General features: G+C 37.3%; 1 protein-coding gene across 1 annotated transcript in view; it reads left to right on the top strand.

The window, feature by feature from the left end:
- USH2A (usherin) overlaps positions 1 to 17,269 on the top strand; it is a 930,103-nt gene that overhangs the window by 256,657 nt on the left and 656,177 nt on the right. Inside the window, exon 20 of the mRNA XM_068986285.1 lies at positions 12,041 to 12,271. Coding sequence (XP_068842386.1) covers positions 12,041 to 12,271 — 231 coding nt within the window. The remainder of the gene's footprint in view (positions 1 to 12,040; positions 12,272 to 17,269) is intronic.

Raw genomic sequence — 17,269 nt, 5'->3', positions numbered from 1 at the left:
TATGACTCTTCACCTGCCAGACAGGGAATGAAGTCAGTTACATGACAAAAATATGGAAAATAATTTTTGCTTGCCGCTTGATTTATGGTAAAATGCATTGTTTTCAGGGGTGTTCAGGCCAGGGAAAATGGACTTGTTTTTATTAGGAACACCCCAGAAATTACAGATCCAAATATTCTTCTTGCCTCTGTTTTCAGTAGATAAATAGGGTATTTCTTTTTTTTTAAATTTTCCTAGGATTAAATGTCTGTGTAACTGATAGATTTTAAGTCATAGAAATAAACAGTGAGAAGGTCAGTGCTTTTTTTTTTTTTTTTCATATTATGGTGTTTCCATTACAGGAACTTTAAACTATGTATATTAACTGTGGCAGCTGCACAGCATGTTTCGCTTTCCTGGATTTATTTTTCACTATTCAGATCACCGCTTTGAGTAATTCTAATTTTGGAATAATCCGGTTTAGGATCTAGTTTACTTTCTAAGGCCTCTGGTATCTGAAGATTGTCTTCACTTAATCCTTCACTATCAATATGGCTAAACTGAAGTAACTTCATATCAAAATCCTCAAGACCAAATTCTTAGCACCACTGTTTCCTGGCATCTTGTCTCACAAATGAGAACACACATGCTAGCATGATTCTTGCTGACTATATATAACCTTATCTCTAGAAGCTAGTAAGATTCTCCTCTTCATCCATGAATATCCAAGATTTCACACACAAAAAACGTGTGTCTAGAAGTATATGACTCTATGCGTGCATGCTAAGTCGTTTCAGTTGTGTTTGACTTTTTGGGACCCTTTGGACTGTAGCCCACCAGTATTGAGGAGAATCCATGCGAAAGTTCTAAAAAAGACTAACTTTGCTCCTGACCTTCCTGGGCATCAGGCAGGTGGCCACTCGACCAAATAGTAAGGCATTCATTTAATTGAAAGGAGGGAATACATGCTGAGTCACTTCAGTCGTGTCCGACTCTGTGCAACCCCATGGATGGGGGAGTCCACCGGGCTCCCCCGTCCCTGGGATTCTGCAGGCGAGAACACTGGAGTGGGTTGCCATTGCCTTCTCCAAAAGGAGGGAAAGAAAGATCTAAACTTTAGGACAAATTAAAGGGGACGCTTTTATAAAAGACACTGAGTACTATGATAGTATCTCCAGCAGAAATTCTCCATCAGATGCAAAATGTTGTTCTTCATTTGGTCATTTTCATGTCAACTTTAGGTCAGTGGCAATGGCTGAACAGTGCTTTACAGGTCAGTGCTTTTGAATGGTCAACAGATTTGTTGCGGGAAAGGAATAAAAGTTGACTTGCAACACTGTGACTCTTTTTGCTCTGTCTCTTCTAGTAATAAAATTATGGTTTGGAGGGTACAGAATTCCAATAGATTCGTGGGAAATTTAACTCTTAAGTCTAAATGTAGTTCATGTGAGTGAATTGCCAAGGATCAGAACAACCATTTAAAAACTTTGAAAAAGAGCACCTTAAATTGGAAGTAGTATTCAGCTTTTCTGAAGCACCGAATCATGAAAATATGTTTTTTTCCTTACAGCTCAGTCACAGAAATCAAAAAGATACTTGTTAGATATGTCTGTTTCATTAAAAAGCTTGAGAATTGTAATTTGCTCTCTTTCAAGTATTTTTTCAATTAGATGTGTCAATAGAATTGGCACATTTCGTCCAGAATGTTTATCACTACTCCTTTAGTTTTGGTGCCCATGAACAGTTCCAGAACTGATTTGAGAGAGGTACTCTTCCAGGAGCAGCTGCAACTCTATTGCAAAATCTTCAAGAAAGTGTGATGGGTGGTTTTGGAGTTGCTTCTGGGTTTATATGGGTCATGGTCTTACAGACTGGGCCCTTAGAAGCTTCTAATCCTTTTCTTTAAGATTACCCTTTTAATCTAATAACTTTGTACATTTCCATCCTTTGTGAATTAAGTACAAATTAAGCCTTCCTTCAGAGAAATTCCTTTTGGAGATCCATTCCTGGAGGAACGATATCCTATTTCCTTTACCCATCATAAATTGACCTCTACACTACAAGCTTAGAAGTGCCCATTTCCCATTAAGCAAGTAATTACTGGTGCATTAAGTTTCCTGTCTGAATCCATCCAAAGTAGAATGTATGGGTTGTTTGCTGCTGGGTTGAAAACACACATTGTTTTGTATGCAGGTACATAAGTCTTTTCATTGTGAATAGGACCCAGAGTGATTAAACAAGCACTTTTAATATGTTAATTTATAATTTTAATTACAACAATCTTGTATATATAGTCATTAGTGAATACTAATATAAATATTTTTCTATCTTTTTATTCATAATGCATAAACCAATCATCCAGTTACTTCTCTGAGGTTGCCTGTTTTTGTTTCATAATACAATCTTTGTTCTTAGTTATGAATGCATTTTGTTCATTCCTGTCTTGAATAATCCCTCATTAAGCTAGTCACTTTCTGCTCCATGCTAAAAAGGAAAAATTATCATGCGAATGTGGCACGCCATATTAAAAAGCACATTACCCAACACTTTTGTTGCTGTCCTTCAATTAGTTTCCCTTCTTTGAATTTAATTCCATTTGTTGTTAAACTACCAACTTGATGTATGGACTCATGAATCTCAGGCTGCTGCCAAGAAAGTGGGGGAAAAAAATCAAAGCCTCTTCGAAGAGCTGCAGAGGCGAGCTGAAATGAATTTGCTTCACCTTTGACAAGAACACTTGAACAGCAGTGAAATCCTCTGCTGATTCAACTCGGCTAATTATCCAATTATTTATTTCAAGAATAAAGGCTCTGTTTTACAATTAGAGAAGTGTAAGGCAATCTGAGAAATTTGGTAATGACAGCTGCCTTAAGTCACTTCTAAGATAAACAGTATCTGTGCAAACTTGTCTCACCCAGTGTTTTTAGGCAGCCATTCTCACGTTTTAGCATCAGGGAAATCCTGAGAGTACAAGGAAGGGCTGGTTCTGTTTGTTTGTTTTTCTCGTTCAACAACAGAAATTATTTTGCACTTCTAACCACCATGTCAAATTTCCATGGCTCTCAAGCAATGTTAAAGTTGTATTTCTCTTGATTAAAAGCTTTTGGTTCAAAGCAATACTTTTTAATTGCCTAATGATATAAGTCAGTTCTTAGGAAAGAACCGCACATTTAGGAGTTCATTTGCAATATAACTGAAAAATTCATTGCATGGCAGTAAAACAATTTACTGTTAATTACAAGGAGAAGAATTTGCTGTAGCATGCTCACAGATTGCCATGAATCATGCAGCACTCCTAGAGATTTATAACAGATGTGTAAGTGGGATGAATTAGCAGGGTTTAATAACAGAGACACAAATCATGCAGACTTCAAGGAGCTTTAATTGATATACTAGAATGTGACGGGCATGAATCACTCAGCCATTCAACAGCACTGTAACATATGGTCAGCTCAATATGCTGCATCTGAAATCGGTTGGTGAGTCGTTGGTTGTCCCATATGGTGGAAGCAATATATTTTTCATGATTCAAAAAATACATCCATTTTTTTAAAAAGAAATTTGATTGCAAAGCATGTTTGTTATTGAACAGTCACTTGAATGCCAAACTGGGTTTTTTTTATAATGATTTTTTTTTGACATGGCAGCTTCCCAAAATAAATAGCAACTACTACTTGTAATACCAGATCATTGGAGACATTATGAGAACCAAATTGGTGCTTGTTGGCAGGCTTGATCCACAGTAAAACCTACAGAAGAGTTCAGCTGATGAGAGCTGTGATTGTTAGGGAAATCCTTCAGATTCTGGCAAAGCAAACCAAATGAAAGGGATGATGTCAGTCTCAGAGAAGTTCAGGAATGCCCAGATTTGCAATGAGAATAGATGGAACTGAATGAGAGACCTTTACTTAGCAGGGTAGGAAAGTGACTGTGATAACACTGGAACCCACAGTGTAACAATTAGATACAACATTTTAAAAATCAACCTCTTAATTAAAGGTTCAGTCCTCTGGGAGCATTCTAAAAAAAATCCTGGAAGAGCATCACATCAGCACCGATCTCATGTTATTCCTGAATGATTATTTCGGTGTAGGAAAACAGGCAACCCTGGTGCAGGCCAGGAGCTGGGAGGATGCAATATCTTTCTATGGAAACTAGGATCTGGCAGCTTTGGACAAGGCTTGTGTAGCATTAGTAAATCTGACAGACTTGAAAAAGGAATATTGCAGCCTTAGAACTGTGGCTGCCAGAATTTAATGTCAACAATTAAAATTTATTTTGATCCTTACCTACTGTTTATTACTGTTTGTATACACAACAGACCTTACTAATACAGACATGCACTATTAGATGGAATTACCATCTGTTCAGAGTGAAATGCTGGCATCTGTCTTAGATGCTAAAACTAAAATGATATTATTTCTAACAAAACAAAATTAACTGCTTTTTACTCACCAACTTTAATGTTGAACGTGTGCTGTGCCCAAGGAAAAGGCTTGTTGGTACACTGTGTAATGGCCTCTGTTGCCAGGTCTGTATTTAGATAAGTGACTTGCATGAGACCTCTGTTGACCTTTTTGGCATAGCAGAAATGGAATGTGGAAATCACACTTTGTGAAAAACTGTTTCAGTTTTCTGATGTATTAACCATAGTGAGGCATTAAAACAGCACAATTAAAATGTGTAAGAATTGAAATAGACTATTGTATGCACAATATTTTGATATGTCCTAAATAAATGCAAGGGAAAAGCTACATTGAAATTCATGTGAACAAAGTTGCCATACACCCACAGTGACACCTTTAGGGAAAAATAAGCTGTTATCTTCTCTGCTGGACTACTTTTAATTTTTTCCTACACTGACACCTAGGAAAGATTTATACTCAGTATCCCCTCCTTTATTTTAAGCCTAAGTAAGAGATCTCTAGCTTTTCGAAGTTAGAGAATTTGGAGTATCAAGGACAATGGTAGTTTCCATACTGCTGTTGGATCCATGATGCTACTTTCTGAGAAGCCTGACTTCAGTTCTATATATCACAAAATAATAAATTCTGTCACACTAACATTTAATGCATGTACACAGTGCATTAACTGTAACTGTAGTACATTTATTTGTGCTAGAGGAGACTTGAAAATGATTAAAAAATCAATACTTTGCTGTCAGAGAAGCAAGTGTTACGATGCATTTAAGTAGTTAATTGCATAAGCCCCATAAAAGCTTCAAGTTTGGGTAGGAAGGATGCCATAATTACAGTCAAGCAACTACCTTTTATTAATGGGGGACTTTAGGGAACAATGCTTGTTGTCATCGCTGCTGCTATGTGAAGTTCAGAAATCATGGCTCACTCCCTTTACGTGTAAGAGGCAAGTTGTGTGCAAATTATGGAGAATCACCAGTATGACAGCTGGCTAAGGTAGTGTATATTCAACAAGGTGATTCGCCTTGAATTCTTGAAATGCTTTCTGGACTTTCTTTATATCATAAAACACATAGAAAAATCATAATATTTGTGAGCCATGGTAAAGAGCAAGGTGACTCAGAGTTGCAGGGATAAGTTGGCTGGGTTCCTGGAGGGATGAGGGACCTGTATGTCCAACACCCCTTCATGATTTACTCTTGAGCGGCGCTACTTGCAAATGTCCAGCCAGAATTTTCTAACTGGAAGAGATCATAGGTATAATCAGGTCTGTCATGCTCTTCAATAAATAAGATACTAGCCAGCAATTCTACCCCTGAGTATATATCTGAAATAAAAAGCACTAATTTGAAAAGATGCATGCACCTCAATGTTCATAACAGCATTATTTATAACTGACAAAATATGAAAGCAACCTAAGCATCCATCAACAAATAAATGGATAAAGAAGATGTAGTACATATCAGTTCAGTTCAGTTGCTCCGTCATGTCTGACTCTCTGCGAACCCATGGACCGCAGCACACCAGGCTTCCCTGTCCATCACCAACTCCCAGAGCTTGCTCAGATTCAGGTCCATCAAGTCAGTGATGCCATCCAACCATCTCATCCTCTGTCGTTCCCTTTGCCTGCCTTCAATCTTTCCCAGCATCAGGGTCTTTTCAAATCAGTCAGTTCTTCGCATCAGGAGGCCAAAGTATTAGAGTTTCGGCTTCAACATTGGTCCTTCCAATGAACACTCAGTACTGATCTCCTTTAGGATGGACTGGTTGGATCTCCTTGCAGTCCAAGGGCCTCTAAAGAGTCTTTTCAACATCACAGTTCAAAAGCATCAATTCTTTGGCGCTCAGCTTTCTTTATAGTCCAACTCTCACATCCGTTCATGACTGCTGGAAAAACCATAGCTTTGACTAGATGGACCTACTACTCAGCCATTAAAAAGGATGAAATTTTGCCAATGAGACAATATGGATGGACTTGGAAGGCATTTGTTAAGTGAAAGAAGATAATATTGTATCACTTATATATGGCATCTAAAAGAAATACAACAAACTAATGAATGTAGCCCCAAAAGCAGCCACACAGATACAGAGAACAAGCTAGTGGTTACAAGTAGGAAGAGGGAAGAGAGAAGTTATATCATAGGGGTAGGAGATGAGAGGTCCAAACTATTATGTATAAAATAAGCTACAAGGATATATTGTACAACACAGGCAACATAGCCAGTCTCTTATAACTGTAAATGGAATATAGTCTCTAAAAATTGTGAATCACTCAGTTGTACACCTGTAACTTATATAATATTATACATCAACTAAACTTCAATGCACTTTTTTTTTTCCAAAAAAATGAATGTGTGAAATACTTAACAGAGAGGCCAAATAATGGATTAGCCAATGTTCCATAAGTAGGGTCTTAAAGGACCAGTATGGAACCTAAGTTTTCTCCTTTCCAGGTCAGTTCCACTGTATATCTTCTCTCTTGAAGGAGACTAGTAAACAAAGAAGAGATGGGGAAAATTGATGCTATTCTTTCCTCAGCCAGAGAATAGACCAGTCAACAAGGTCTATCTGAGTGCTGGGAGATCTCGGAAAGTCAGGAAGAGAATGTTTTCCTCTTCTGACTCTGACTGGAGAGTGCTTGCTAACTGGAAAATCATGGCTTCGTGATCAACCTGGATATCATGTCTGAGTCCTGCCCTCAGTGCCCTTTTTCACAGGTGTTTGTGGCTAGCAGCATTTGGCAATTTCCTGTGACGGTTTGCATCTCTGAGAAAAAGTCAGAATCATTTTTCACTGACAAGATGCCTGAGGATGTCATATATTAGTGTTCCCCTTACACCCCTGAAATGAGGAAAGGCTGTTTATTCCTAGATTGCCATCTTCCTAGTAGTTGAGGATGTTTTAAGATATTGACACAGCCATGCAGTGTTCAGAGACAACAAACTCTTCCTTGAAAACATGAATTCGATTTTAAAGAGGTGTCATCAGCAAGAGCTTCTTCTCATTTAGTCTTCAGTTCTTATCCTAAGATGCTCAAACTCCACACTACATAAATTTTGCAAGTGTAAATTTATGCATTATGGTATGCTATTAATCAGATTATAAAGTAATAAATGCTGCATAAAAAAGAATATATATTACAGAGTGTTTTGTAAAAGAATGATTATAAGCAGAAGAGCAAGACTAGGAATTGGATTACAGAGTTAATGCAAAAAATACAAGAGCATTGTAATTTTATTCCAAGTGGAAAAAGGATTTGTATCTTGTTATTCTTTGAAATGATGGATATTGAAGTTTTCATTTATAAGAGAATTTTCTAAGTAAATACAGATAGATTCTGAATGTGAATGAATTGAATCATTTTATGATATGTAATCTGAAAGATACTTTATTGGCTAGTAAAAATAGTGCCTTGTACTTACGTAGAAATTTGCCTTATAAAACCTAACACAATTATATTGTTTTTAAAAACTTTTATTTTCAAGGTGTCTTACTGAAAATTTATTCTTATATTGTCTGAGAGAAACATGAGGCACATAATTTTGAAGTGTTTTTCTAAAATCATGCAGATTTGGATTAAAAAAAATGTGAAATAGAATCTCTAGAAGGTTCCAATGAGTTTCCATAATCCCAGAATGTCTCTGAATTTATTGCTTTGTGAATAACAAATTTATACCTATAATCCTTCCACTTTGGTGATCTGAGATTTAATCTTTTATTCCCTGGTCTCTTAGTGAGTCTAAGTTTGTATGTGTGTGTTTAATAGTTCAGGAGTATCTGTTTATCTTATTATCATTCTGTTAATACTTGTGAATGTGTATGAGACCAGTCTCATTTAGTTGACTGAAAATTCCCTTTCTGATACTAAGGGAAATCTGGAGATAATGACTAAATGCTCATCCTTTCTGGTGGGCTGGAGACTCCAAGTGAAACTCTATGAGACAGCTGAGAGGCGTTTATTTATTTTTAAACAAGTGAATAAAATACATACACACACACACACACACACACACACACACACACACACACACACACACACACACACATACATTCTAGTTCCCCTCCTCTGTAGCTGACTTCCTAAGAATATTGTCATTGCTCAGTGGAATAATTCTGTGAGTCTAGAAGAGATGCTTGACTACTTGTTAGGGTTTAAATAGTCAACATTAATTTTAGTGGATTCTCAATGCAGAATTGTCCTTATTGATTATAATCATTTTGTCATATTTTTAAAATTGCATGCTCTCAATTTTAGTAGATATTAAAACAAACACCCCCGCCTCCCCCACCCCCAAAACAACTACTGAGTTGCTGGCATTCCTTTTGCTTTGTTTGATTCTGAAATTATATTCTTGATTAAGAAGTGATTATGGATGATGCATCATTGGGGAAAGGATTTTGAATAAAATAATGGTACAAAGCTTCATTATCTCCTTCCAGCTGAGTGACTGGAATAAAATAAAAGAGTATCAAATGTCAAACAAATGGGACCTTGAGAATGAAGCTGATTTTAAATGTTTGTTTTCTACATCTGACTCTGTAAACAATTTCATTTGTAACATCTTTTTTAGATATAGGCACTATCAAATGATATTTGTCTTTCTCTGACTTCGTCAATCAGTGTGACAATCCTCTAGGTGCATTCACATTGCTGCAAATGGCCTTGTTCCATTCTTTTTATGGCTGAGTAATATTCTATTGTATATATGTACTGCATCTTCTTTTTTCATTTCTCTTTGATGATGTTTAGATTGCGTCCATGTCCTGGCTATTGTAAATGGTGCTGCAATGAACGTTGGAGTACCAGGGGGAAAAGGGGAAGGGATAATTGGGGTATTGGGGTTGATATATATCCCCTACTATACATAAAACAGATAACTAACAAGGACCTACTATATAGCATAGGGAACTCTTCTCAATACAATGTAATGACCTGTATGGGAAAGTAAAAGTGATGGTGCTAGTCACTCAGTCGTGTCCAGCTCTTTGCTACCCCATGGACTGTAGCCCGCCAGGCTCTTCTGTCCATGGAATTCTCCAGGCAAGAATACTGGAGTAGGTTGTCTTTTTCTTCTCCAGGGGATCTTCCTGATGCAGGGATCAAACCTGGATCTCCTGCATTGCAGGCAGATTCTTTATTATCTGAGCCACTAGGGAAGCCCCTATATGGGAAAAGAATCTTTTTTTTGGGGGGGGGGGGGAAGAACCTTAAAAAAAGAGTAGAATGTAACTGATTCACTTTACTGTACAACAGAAACTAACATAACATTGTAAATCAACTAAACTCCAATAAAAATTTTTTAATATTTTTAGATTAAAAGAAATAATAAAATTCTTCTACTATTAAGTACAGGAGGTTTAGTCATAATATCATGAAATAGTTAAAATGAAATTTTTATTTTCAGTACATCAAATATATATAATTTGTGATTTGCTAAATCTTTGCTGTCCAACATGGTAGCTATATATAGTGCTACTTAAATTTAAAATTAATAAAATTAAAGGTTCAAGCCCTTAGTTTCAATAGTCACACATCAAGTGTTCAGTAATCATATATGGCTAGTGCTTATTGTATTAGACAGTACAAATAGAGAATATTTTCACTGAGAAAGTTCAATTGAACATCTCTGAAATAGATGATATTTTTCAAACTAAAACATTCAAGTCTGTATCCTAGATCATTAGGGAATTGTAAATGGAATACAGAAAACATAGCAGAAATACTCAAAAGTCCTTTTCTGTGCTTCTAAGTAGCAAAATTTAGACACTCTAAAAAGATTGAATTGGTCCTTCATTGCTTCTCTGAGCCCCAAACTCGGAAATCTTTGTCTGTCCTTTCCTCTCAGTTAAGCTTATAGCCAGTGATGGCTTGCTGAAGATTTAGTAGAAAGATGGAACTCCAAACTCTGAAGGTGAGGTTAGTGAGAGAAGAAATTTCTGCATGGCTTAGCTTTTTGTTTTGTTTTGGATTATTCTGAAGAGAAATCATAGCATATAGAATGAAATCTCTGAGAGCCCACCATTTAGCTCATTTTTGGCAAAGAGTAGTAAAGGAAATCATGCATAAATTTATATAAGAATAAAAATATCACATAGTTCACAGTGGCAGAAGATGAACAAAATTGTTAATTATCTAAGTTGTTAAACTTTTTGCTCAGCCACTTTCTTCTTTACTAAACATGAAAATAGAATCACAATTGTTTCTCTTTAGAAAACTGGCCAAGCTTTCTAGAAAGTAACAAATGGTAATTGTTCTAAGTTGACTTAAGGTGAATTTCTTTTCTTGGTTTAAGAGTATTTGTTTTTATTCACATCATTTTAATTCACATTTATTGAAACAGACAAAGACTTTGTGCCTATACAAGGCTGTGTTAATACAAGTGTAAATTACAGTCCACAGCTTTAGTTTGGGTCCATAGTAAATAAGCTCAGTGATTATGACATGAGATTTTTTTTCTTCACTTTCACCCCTCAAATCCAGCTGACACACTTACAGTGGATTAGAATCTCATCGTACAGACTTTAAGAAAATCAAAATCAAAATGGGCCTTCATTTTCAACAACTCAGTTGTTAATCTGATCCATTTCCAGTAGGTTTTAAGGGAAGTCTTAAGTCTATCCCTCTGAAGTTGCCAGGAGGCTCCACAGAATTTCCAGTGTTCCTGAACCTCAAATCATGCCGTGGCTCCAGCATGTGTGTGAGCATGGGGAACTGACTGCCCATGGCTCAGGCTCCTGATAGTGATCGTGTGGTCTCTAAAAGACCCTTGAGGCTGCCTGAAGTCTGTGGTGCCCAGAGAAGAGTTTGCAACCCCCTGAGCTCTCAGGCTCATTTCTTCCACGTGGATGCTTTGTTTAGTTTTCAGAGCAGCTTTTACTTATTTGTTTGTTTTAATTTAGACCAGTTTCTAAGCTTTAAAAAATCAGAAAATTACACAAAAAATGACTTTTTGAAAAACAAACTAAAAGATTTGGCGACATTGGGTCGTCATTCCTGAGTCATCCATTGGCTGGCATGAATTGGTGACCATTCGCCCCCCACCTGGTTTTTCTCAGTCCCCATACTTTCTCTCGTCTCCCTAACTAGCCCATTTCAAACATTTCCTTTGCCTGTTTGGCTTCCTGGTTTGCAGCCCTGAATTGATACCACATTAAGACAAGGGACTCTGCCCTTTGTGGTCAGTAGCCATTGGCTGGTGACACTGGGTGCAGGATTTCACAAGGGATCCTGTAGCTTCCACTCAGGCAGGGCAATTCTCCAGAAAATGGAGCAGCCATGAGCCACTAAAGGCCAAGCACAGAAGACAGAGCACTGAAGCACCTGCTTGGGAAAGGGAATCTGGGTGGGGCAGCAATAGCCTATATAGTGTCTGTTGGGCAGCAAGAAAGAATAGAGAAAATACAAGAAAAACCTTTGTTTAGTAACACTTTGCTTAATATTTGTTAGTCATCTAAATTTTCTTTAGTTGCCTTTAATACAAATTGTATCTTGAGTTTTCAGTTTCTAGAACCATAGAAATCCTTGAGACCATAATTGATTTGGAGTATGCTGTACCCACGTGCTTGGGAACATATATGTACAAATCGGTGTCTAGAGATGGAAGCCAAGTTCTTGAAAGTAACAAGGGTTTTCTAATATTTAGCACCAGCCCAACTGAGGCCGCCTCTGGTTGAAGGAATCAACAGCACAACCATGCATCTCAGGTGGCTGGCACCTGAAGAGCAGAACGGCCCTTCTCCTGTGTATCAGCTGGAAAGGAGAGAGCCATCTCTACCGGCTCCGAGGACCACGGTGATGAAAGGGACTCGCTTCACAGGACATGGATATTATAAGTTCCCTAGCTCCACTCACCCAGTCAATACAGACTTCACGGGTAAGTGTACTTGATGTCACTTTCCCTATGAGGCACTTAAACCCCAAAGTGTTTTCTATTATTCCAATATTCCTTTACAATGAGTTTTTACTATGCCTGTTTATAGAGATGCTAATATAGTCTTTTTATACTTTAGCTTGATTGTGTTGAGATACTTTTTAGTATTCTGGGGGCGGGGGAGGGGTGGAAAAGAGGGGTAAGTGGAGGAAAGAAAATAAAAAAATGATGTGGGAAGGTAGCCTTATTGGATCAAAGTATGTGCTGGACATGATTCTTGGATGCTGTTTACCAGAGTGTGTTTCTTAGAGTGTTCACTTCCTTTGTGGAAAAGAGTTCTGTGGCAAATGAGTTTGAGAAATGCCCCCATGCTATTGGAGATGCTTAGTATACATTGAGTTATTACAGTCTCTGAAAAGAGGTGTAAGAAGTCTATTTAACTTTGTTTAACTAACTATTCCTAGTACTTATTTGGTGCAACTGTTTTTTTTAAAAATGTAACAACTGTTCATGCCCTATGTTCTATTGAGAGCATTATGGGAAAAAGTAATTTCAGGGAAAGCCTACCTTCTGTGGGTCAGAAGTAGAGTAAGGCAAGTGAGGCACAATATTTAAGGCACCAAAAACTCATTGTCCATGTAAGTAATATTTTAATACAATATTTTTCAAATAAAAATCCGTGCAAAAATCTCCAGTAAAATATAAACATTTTCTTGGTTTTTTCTACTTTCTTTTGTTAACTAGTTTTTATTCCAGCATAGTGACTTTACAATGTTTTGTTAGTTTCTGCTGTAGAGCAAAGTGAATCAGCTATATGTGCACATATATCCCCTCTTTTTGGGACTGCCATACAATTTAGGTCACTATAGACAACTGAGTAAAGTTCCCTGAGCTATACAGTAGGTTCTCATTAGTTATCCATTTTATACATAGTATTATAGTGTATATATGTCAATTCCAATCTCCCAACTCATCTAACACAAGATCCAGCCCTCACTGTGTGAGCTAACCTCGTGTGTCTTGCTCAGTTCCTGATTTTACAGGTATTATCGTCTGGAAGTCTTTTGCTTTATGAATTACAGTTTTTAGAAGTACTGTTTGACTGTAGGTATACAAAATAGTAACTATTCATAATACATCGTTTACCATTACTTAAAGAATTTACAAAGTGTATAATATATATGATTCGATAAACTCAGAATGATATTAATTTAACTCCTGAGAATCTAATTTTGGAACAATAGCTAGGCTTTCAAATATTGCGTATACTGAGGACAGTGAAATGGAACTTGAGCTCTGAAACATAAGTTGTATATCATTTTATTTTTACTTAAAGTCGTAAATAGTTTGCTTTTATGTGAGGCTGGCTGCTGATGTGTGTTTGCAATGAATCATGATTATGCTCTAGCTGTGATATATTGAGATTAATATATTAAGAGTAACCACTGGCCTAGTACATCCAGCTCCTCCCTGAGAATTAGAAATTCGATCACCGAGCTCCCTTACAACACTCAACTTCTGCTTACTATTCATAAAAGTCAAAGAAAGGAATGAAAAGGAAACATAGGTATCTAGAAAAGAACCTGTGGGTTGAAAGTAAAACACTTTCTCTCGATGGAGCTGGAACTGCCTTCCTGGTCTGGCCTTTGGCTTGTGGTGTGTTTCTTCGAGGAATCAGCCTTCTTGCCATTCATCTGGGTAGCGCTGCGGCAGGCATGTCAGCTTGGATTTGCTAGCTGGCCAGCAGACAGATTTTCGATGGGATCACCTACTGCTGTTGCTGTGAAGACAGAGTGGCCCATCCACCGTTAATAAATTTAGTCGTCTGCACCGCCTCCCTCGCCGGCCTTAGACTCCGAGGTGCACAGGCTAGGGGCAGATGCAGCGTCTGGGAAGTTTTCCAAATTCCTCTTTAAAAAAGTTAGGCCGTAAACACGGGCCTCACGAAGCAGGATCCTTCTGTCTGTAACAAAGCCTCCAGCTGCACAGAAAATGTGTTTGGAGTACACATCATCTGAAGGACAAGGCAGGGATATCACAATTTTGGCTTGAACGACTCCCGGGAGCTTTGGTGATTCCTGGCGAGTAAGTAGTTCTCCTGTATTTAGGCATGTTTTGGGGCCTCGCTTGCTCCTTTGTATGAGCCGCACGTGCGGCTTGCTTTGAAGGCTGTCTTAACTTTGAAAGTAACCAGGTCTCCATCAAGTTATTTATTGGTTTGACCCTTAGGCTTACCTGGCAGGTTTGGTTGGATACTTTTATTGAGTTGGGTCATGGTTTAAGTAAATTTATCCAATCAATGAGCCAAGATAAGTTTACAAAAGTAACTTAATGGCTTTCCTTTAATTTGTATCTTCTTATGTAGAAAGGTGTAGTTAGCATCACACATTTATTTTCCTTGTACATTCTGTCATTCATTCCTTCTACAACCATGGAAGATATTTTCCCCTTCCTGGATTATGAGGAAATGAGGCTTCAGTAACTGGGTCCCCCAGATTGCCACAGCTGCTGAACTGAAATGTGAATTTGGAGTCTTCTGGTTCAAAAGCTGGTTCTTTGCCAGAGGTGGGGGTAGTGAGCAACCATGGATAGTTCTTTAGAGACAGAACAGAAGAAGTATCTGAAAGTAACAAAAGAGGGTGGAAGGCAAAATAGTAGGTTTTACCCAACACTGCTAAACTTTTTGGATTTGTCTATTGGTTTTTGGCTTTTCAAGTAATGTGCATGCTAAGTTGCTTCAGTCATGTCTGACTCTTTGCGACCCCATGGACTATAGCTCGCCACGCTCTTCTGCCCATGGAATTCTCCAGGCAGGAATACTGGAGGAGGTTGCCATTTCTTACTCCAGGGCATTTTCCTGACCCAGGGATAGAACATGTGTCCTGCATTGGCAGGCAGATTCTTTACTACCAGTACCACCTGGGAAGCCCTTTCAAGTAACAAAAATATATTAGTATTGGCATTATTTATTTACTTGTATCCCCAAAGATTTCTGGGAGTAAGATTATTTTTTCTATATCAATTAATTCTAGAGGGTTCCTAAAACTAGATTTTTCTAACACTGAACAAAATTATTTTAAATGTGCTGAAGTGCTCTGTGTCAAACAATGCTTTCAACTCATGTTCCTATAAATTTCATGCAATTTCTATATTCTGAGGAAAATTTAATAAGCAAATCCTGGACATCTCTAAGGAGAAGGTAATGGCACCCCATTCCAGTACTCTTGTCTGGAAAATCCCATGGTCGGAGGAGCCTGGTAGGCTGCAGTCCATGGGGTCACGAAGAGTCGGACACGACTGAGCGACTTCACTTTCACTTTTCACTTTCATGCATTGGAGAAGGAAATGGCAATCCACTCCAGTGTTCTTGCCTGGAGAATCCCAGGGACGGAAAGCCTGGTGGGCTGCCATCTGTGGGGTCGCACAGAGCTGGACACGACCGAAGTGACTTAGCAGCAGCAGGACATCTCTAAGATGATGAATTATATTTAAAAAGTGGATAATTATAAGAAGAACTCAGATGTCTTTTGATTCAGTTCAAAATCTCAAACTTTAACTAAAAATGATTCCTGAAATATGAATGGAGATATCAAATAACTCAAACACAAACATACAATGATGTGTATTTTTATACATATTTTATACAAGAAAAATGTGAGATTTCATCCATCAATAATAGGGTTTGTAAATATACTCACAACATATTTCATGGTCATAGCAATATGTTGAAAGTCTCAGTATAAATTATGTTATTACTATATATAACTCCCTCCTCTTCCATATATTTGCTTTAAATATTTTTACCTCAAATGGTAGAATGAAAACAATTCAAATATCTATTCATATAGTTGAATATATGTTTATGTTGCTCAATATAGAAATCATTAAGCTTAGTAATGTAAATGAACTCTGTCAAAGTCTACTTTGGGGTTGAAAAATGAACCAGATTAATCTTACAATCTGTCATTAGTCCTTTTCTTTTCTGATACAAATATTCTTTCAAAAGTCTAATATTTAGAAAGGGTATATTATCAGTCATTTGCATCATAGTGTAAATACCTCCTCCCATTTATTTACAATCAAGAATAAGGGATTTGGGAGCAGACTAACAGATATGTTGCAGATCTAAGCCCCATTATTTATTAGTTAAATGTAATTAGACAAACCACTTAATCATCTGTGTGCCTCTTTTTCCTTTTATTAAAATTGACATAATACTACTTACAATACTGATATCAAGCAAGTAGGTTAGGATTAAATGGGATAGCTCATCCAATAAACTTGGCACACATAGATAAGTTTATAGTCATTCAATATTAGCTATCAGCTATTACTCATTTAACAAATATTTATTAATACCTACTATGAGACAGATTATATAAAATCTTCTGCAATTTGTAAAATCATTATTCTGTTAATTCATCTGCTGCTGCACATATGTTTGCCTAAATGTCATATCTGGGGCATGAGTAATATGCAATTTCTATATTAAAATGTGATATTTAATGTGTTACTGAAAACAGTTAAATTAATCTACCTGGTGTTGAGACATTAGATAAACTACATTTATGTGGGTCTAGTCATGCTCATCTGTTAACCTGAGGCTTGTACGGAAGGGTCACTCCTTTAACTTCTAAAATTCCAAATTGATAAGCATAGGATATTTAAGTAGGCTCAAAAGTTCAAAATAGAATTTATTACTGAGGCATTACTGGGAGATTAAAAACACTTAGATTTAATTGTTTTGTTGTCATTCTTTCATATAATATATTCACAATTTGTTGTTGTTGTTCAGTCTCTCAATCATGTCCTATTCTTTGTGACCCCACGGACTGCACCATTCTAGGCTTCCCTGTCCTTCACTGTCTCCCAGTTTGCTCATACTCATGTCCATTGAGTTGAAGATGCCATCCAGTCATCTCTTCCTCTGTCATCTGCTTCTCCTCCTGCCCTCAGTCTTTCTCAGCTTCAGGGGCTTTTCCAGTGAGTTGGCTCTTTGCA

The sequence above is a fragment of the Capricornis sumatraensis genome, chromosome 14 (genome assembly GCF_032405125.1).
Source record: "Capricornis sumatraensis isolate serow.1 chromosome 14, serow.2, whole genome shotgun sequence".
Lineage (NCBI taxonomy): Eukaryota > Metazoa > Chordata > Mammalia > Artiodactyla > Bovidae > Capricornis > Capricornis sumatraensis.
The sequence above is the reverse complement of the archived record's forward strand: the minus strand, read 5'-3'. Positions and strand labels throughout refer to the sequence as shown.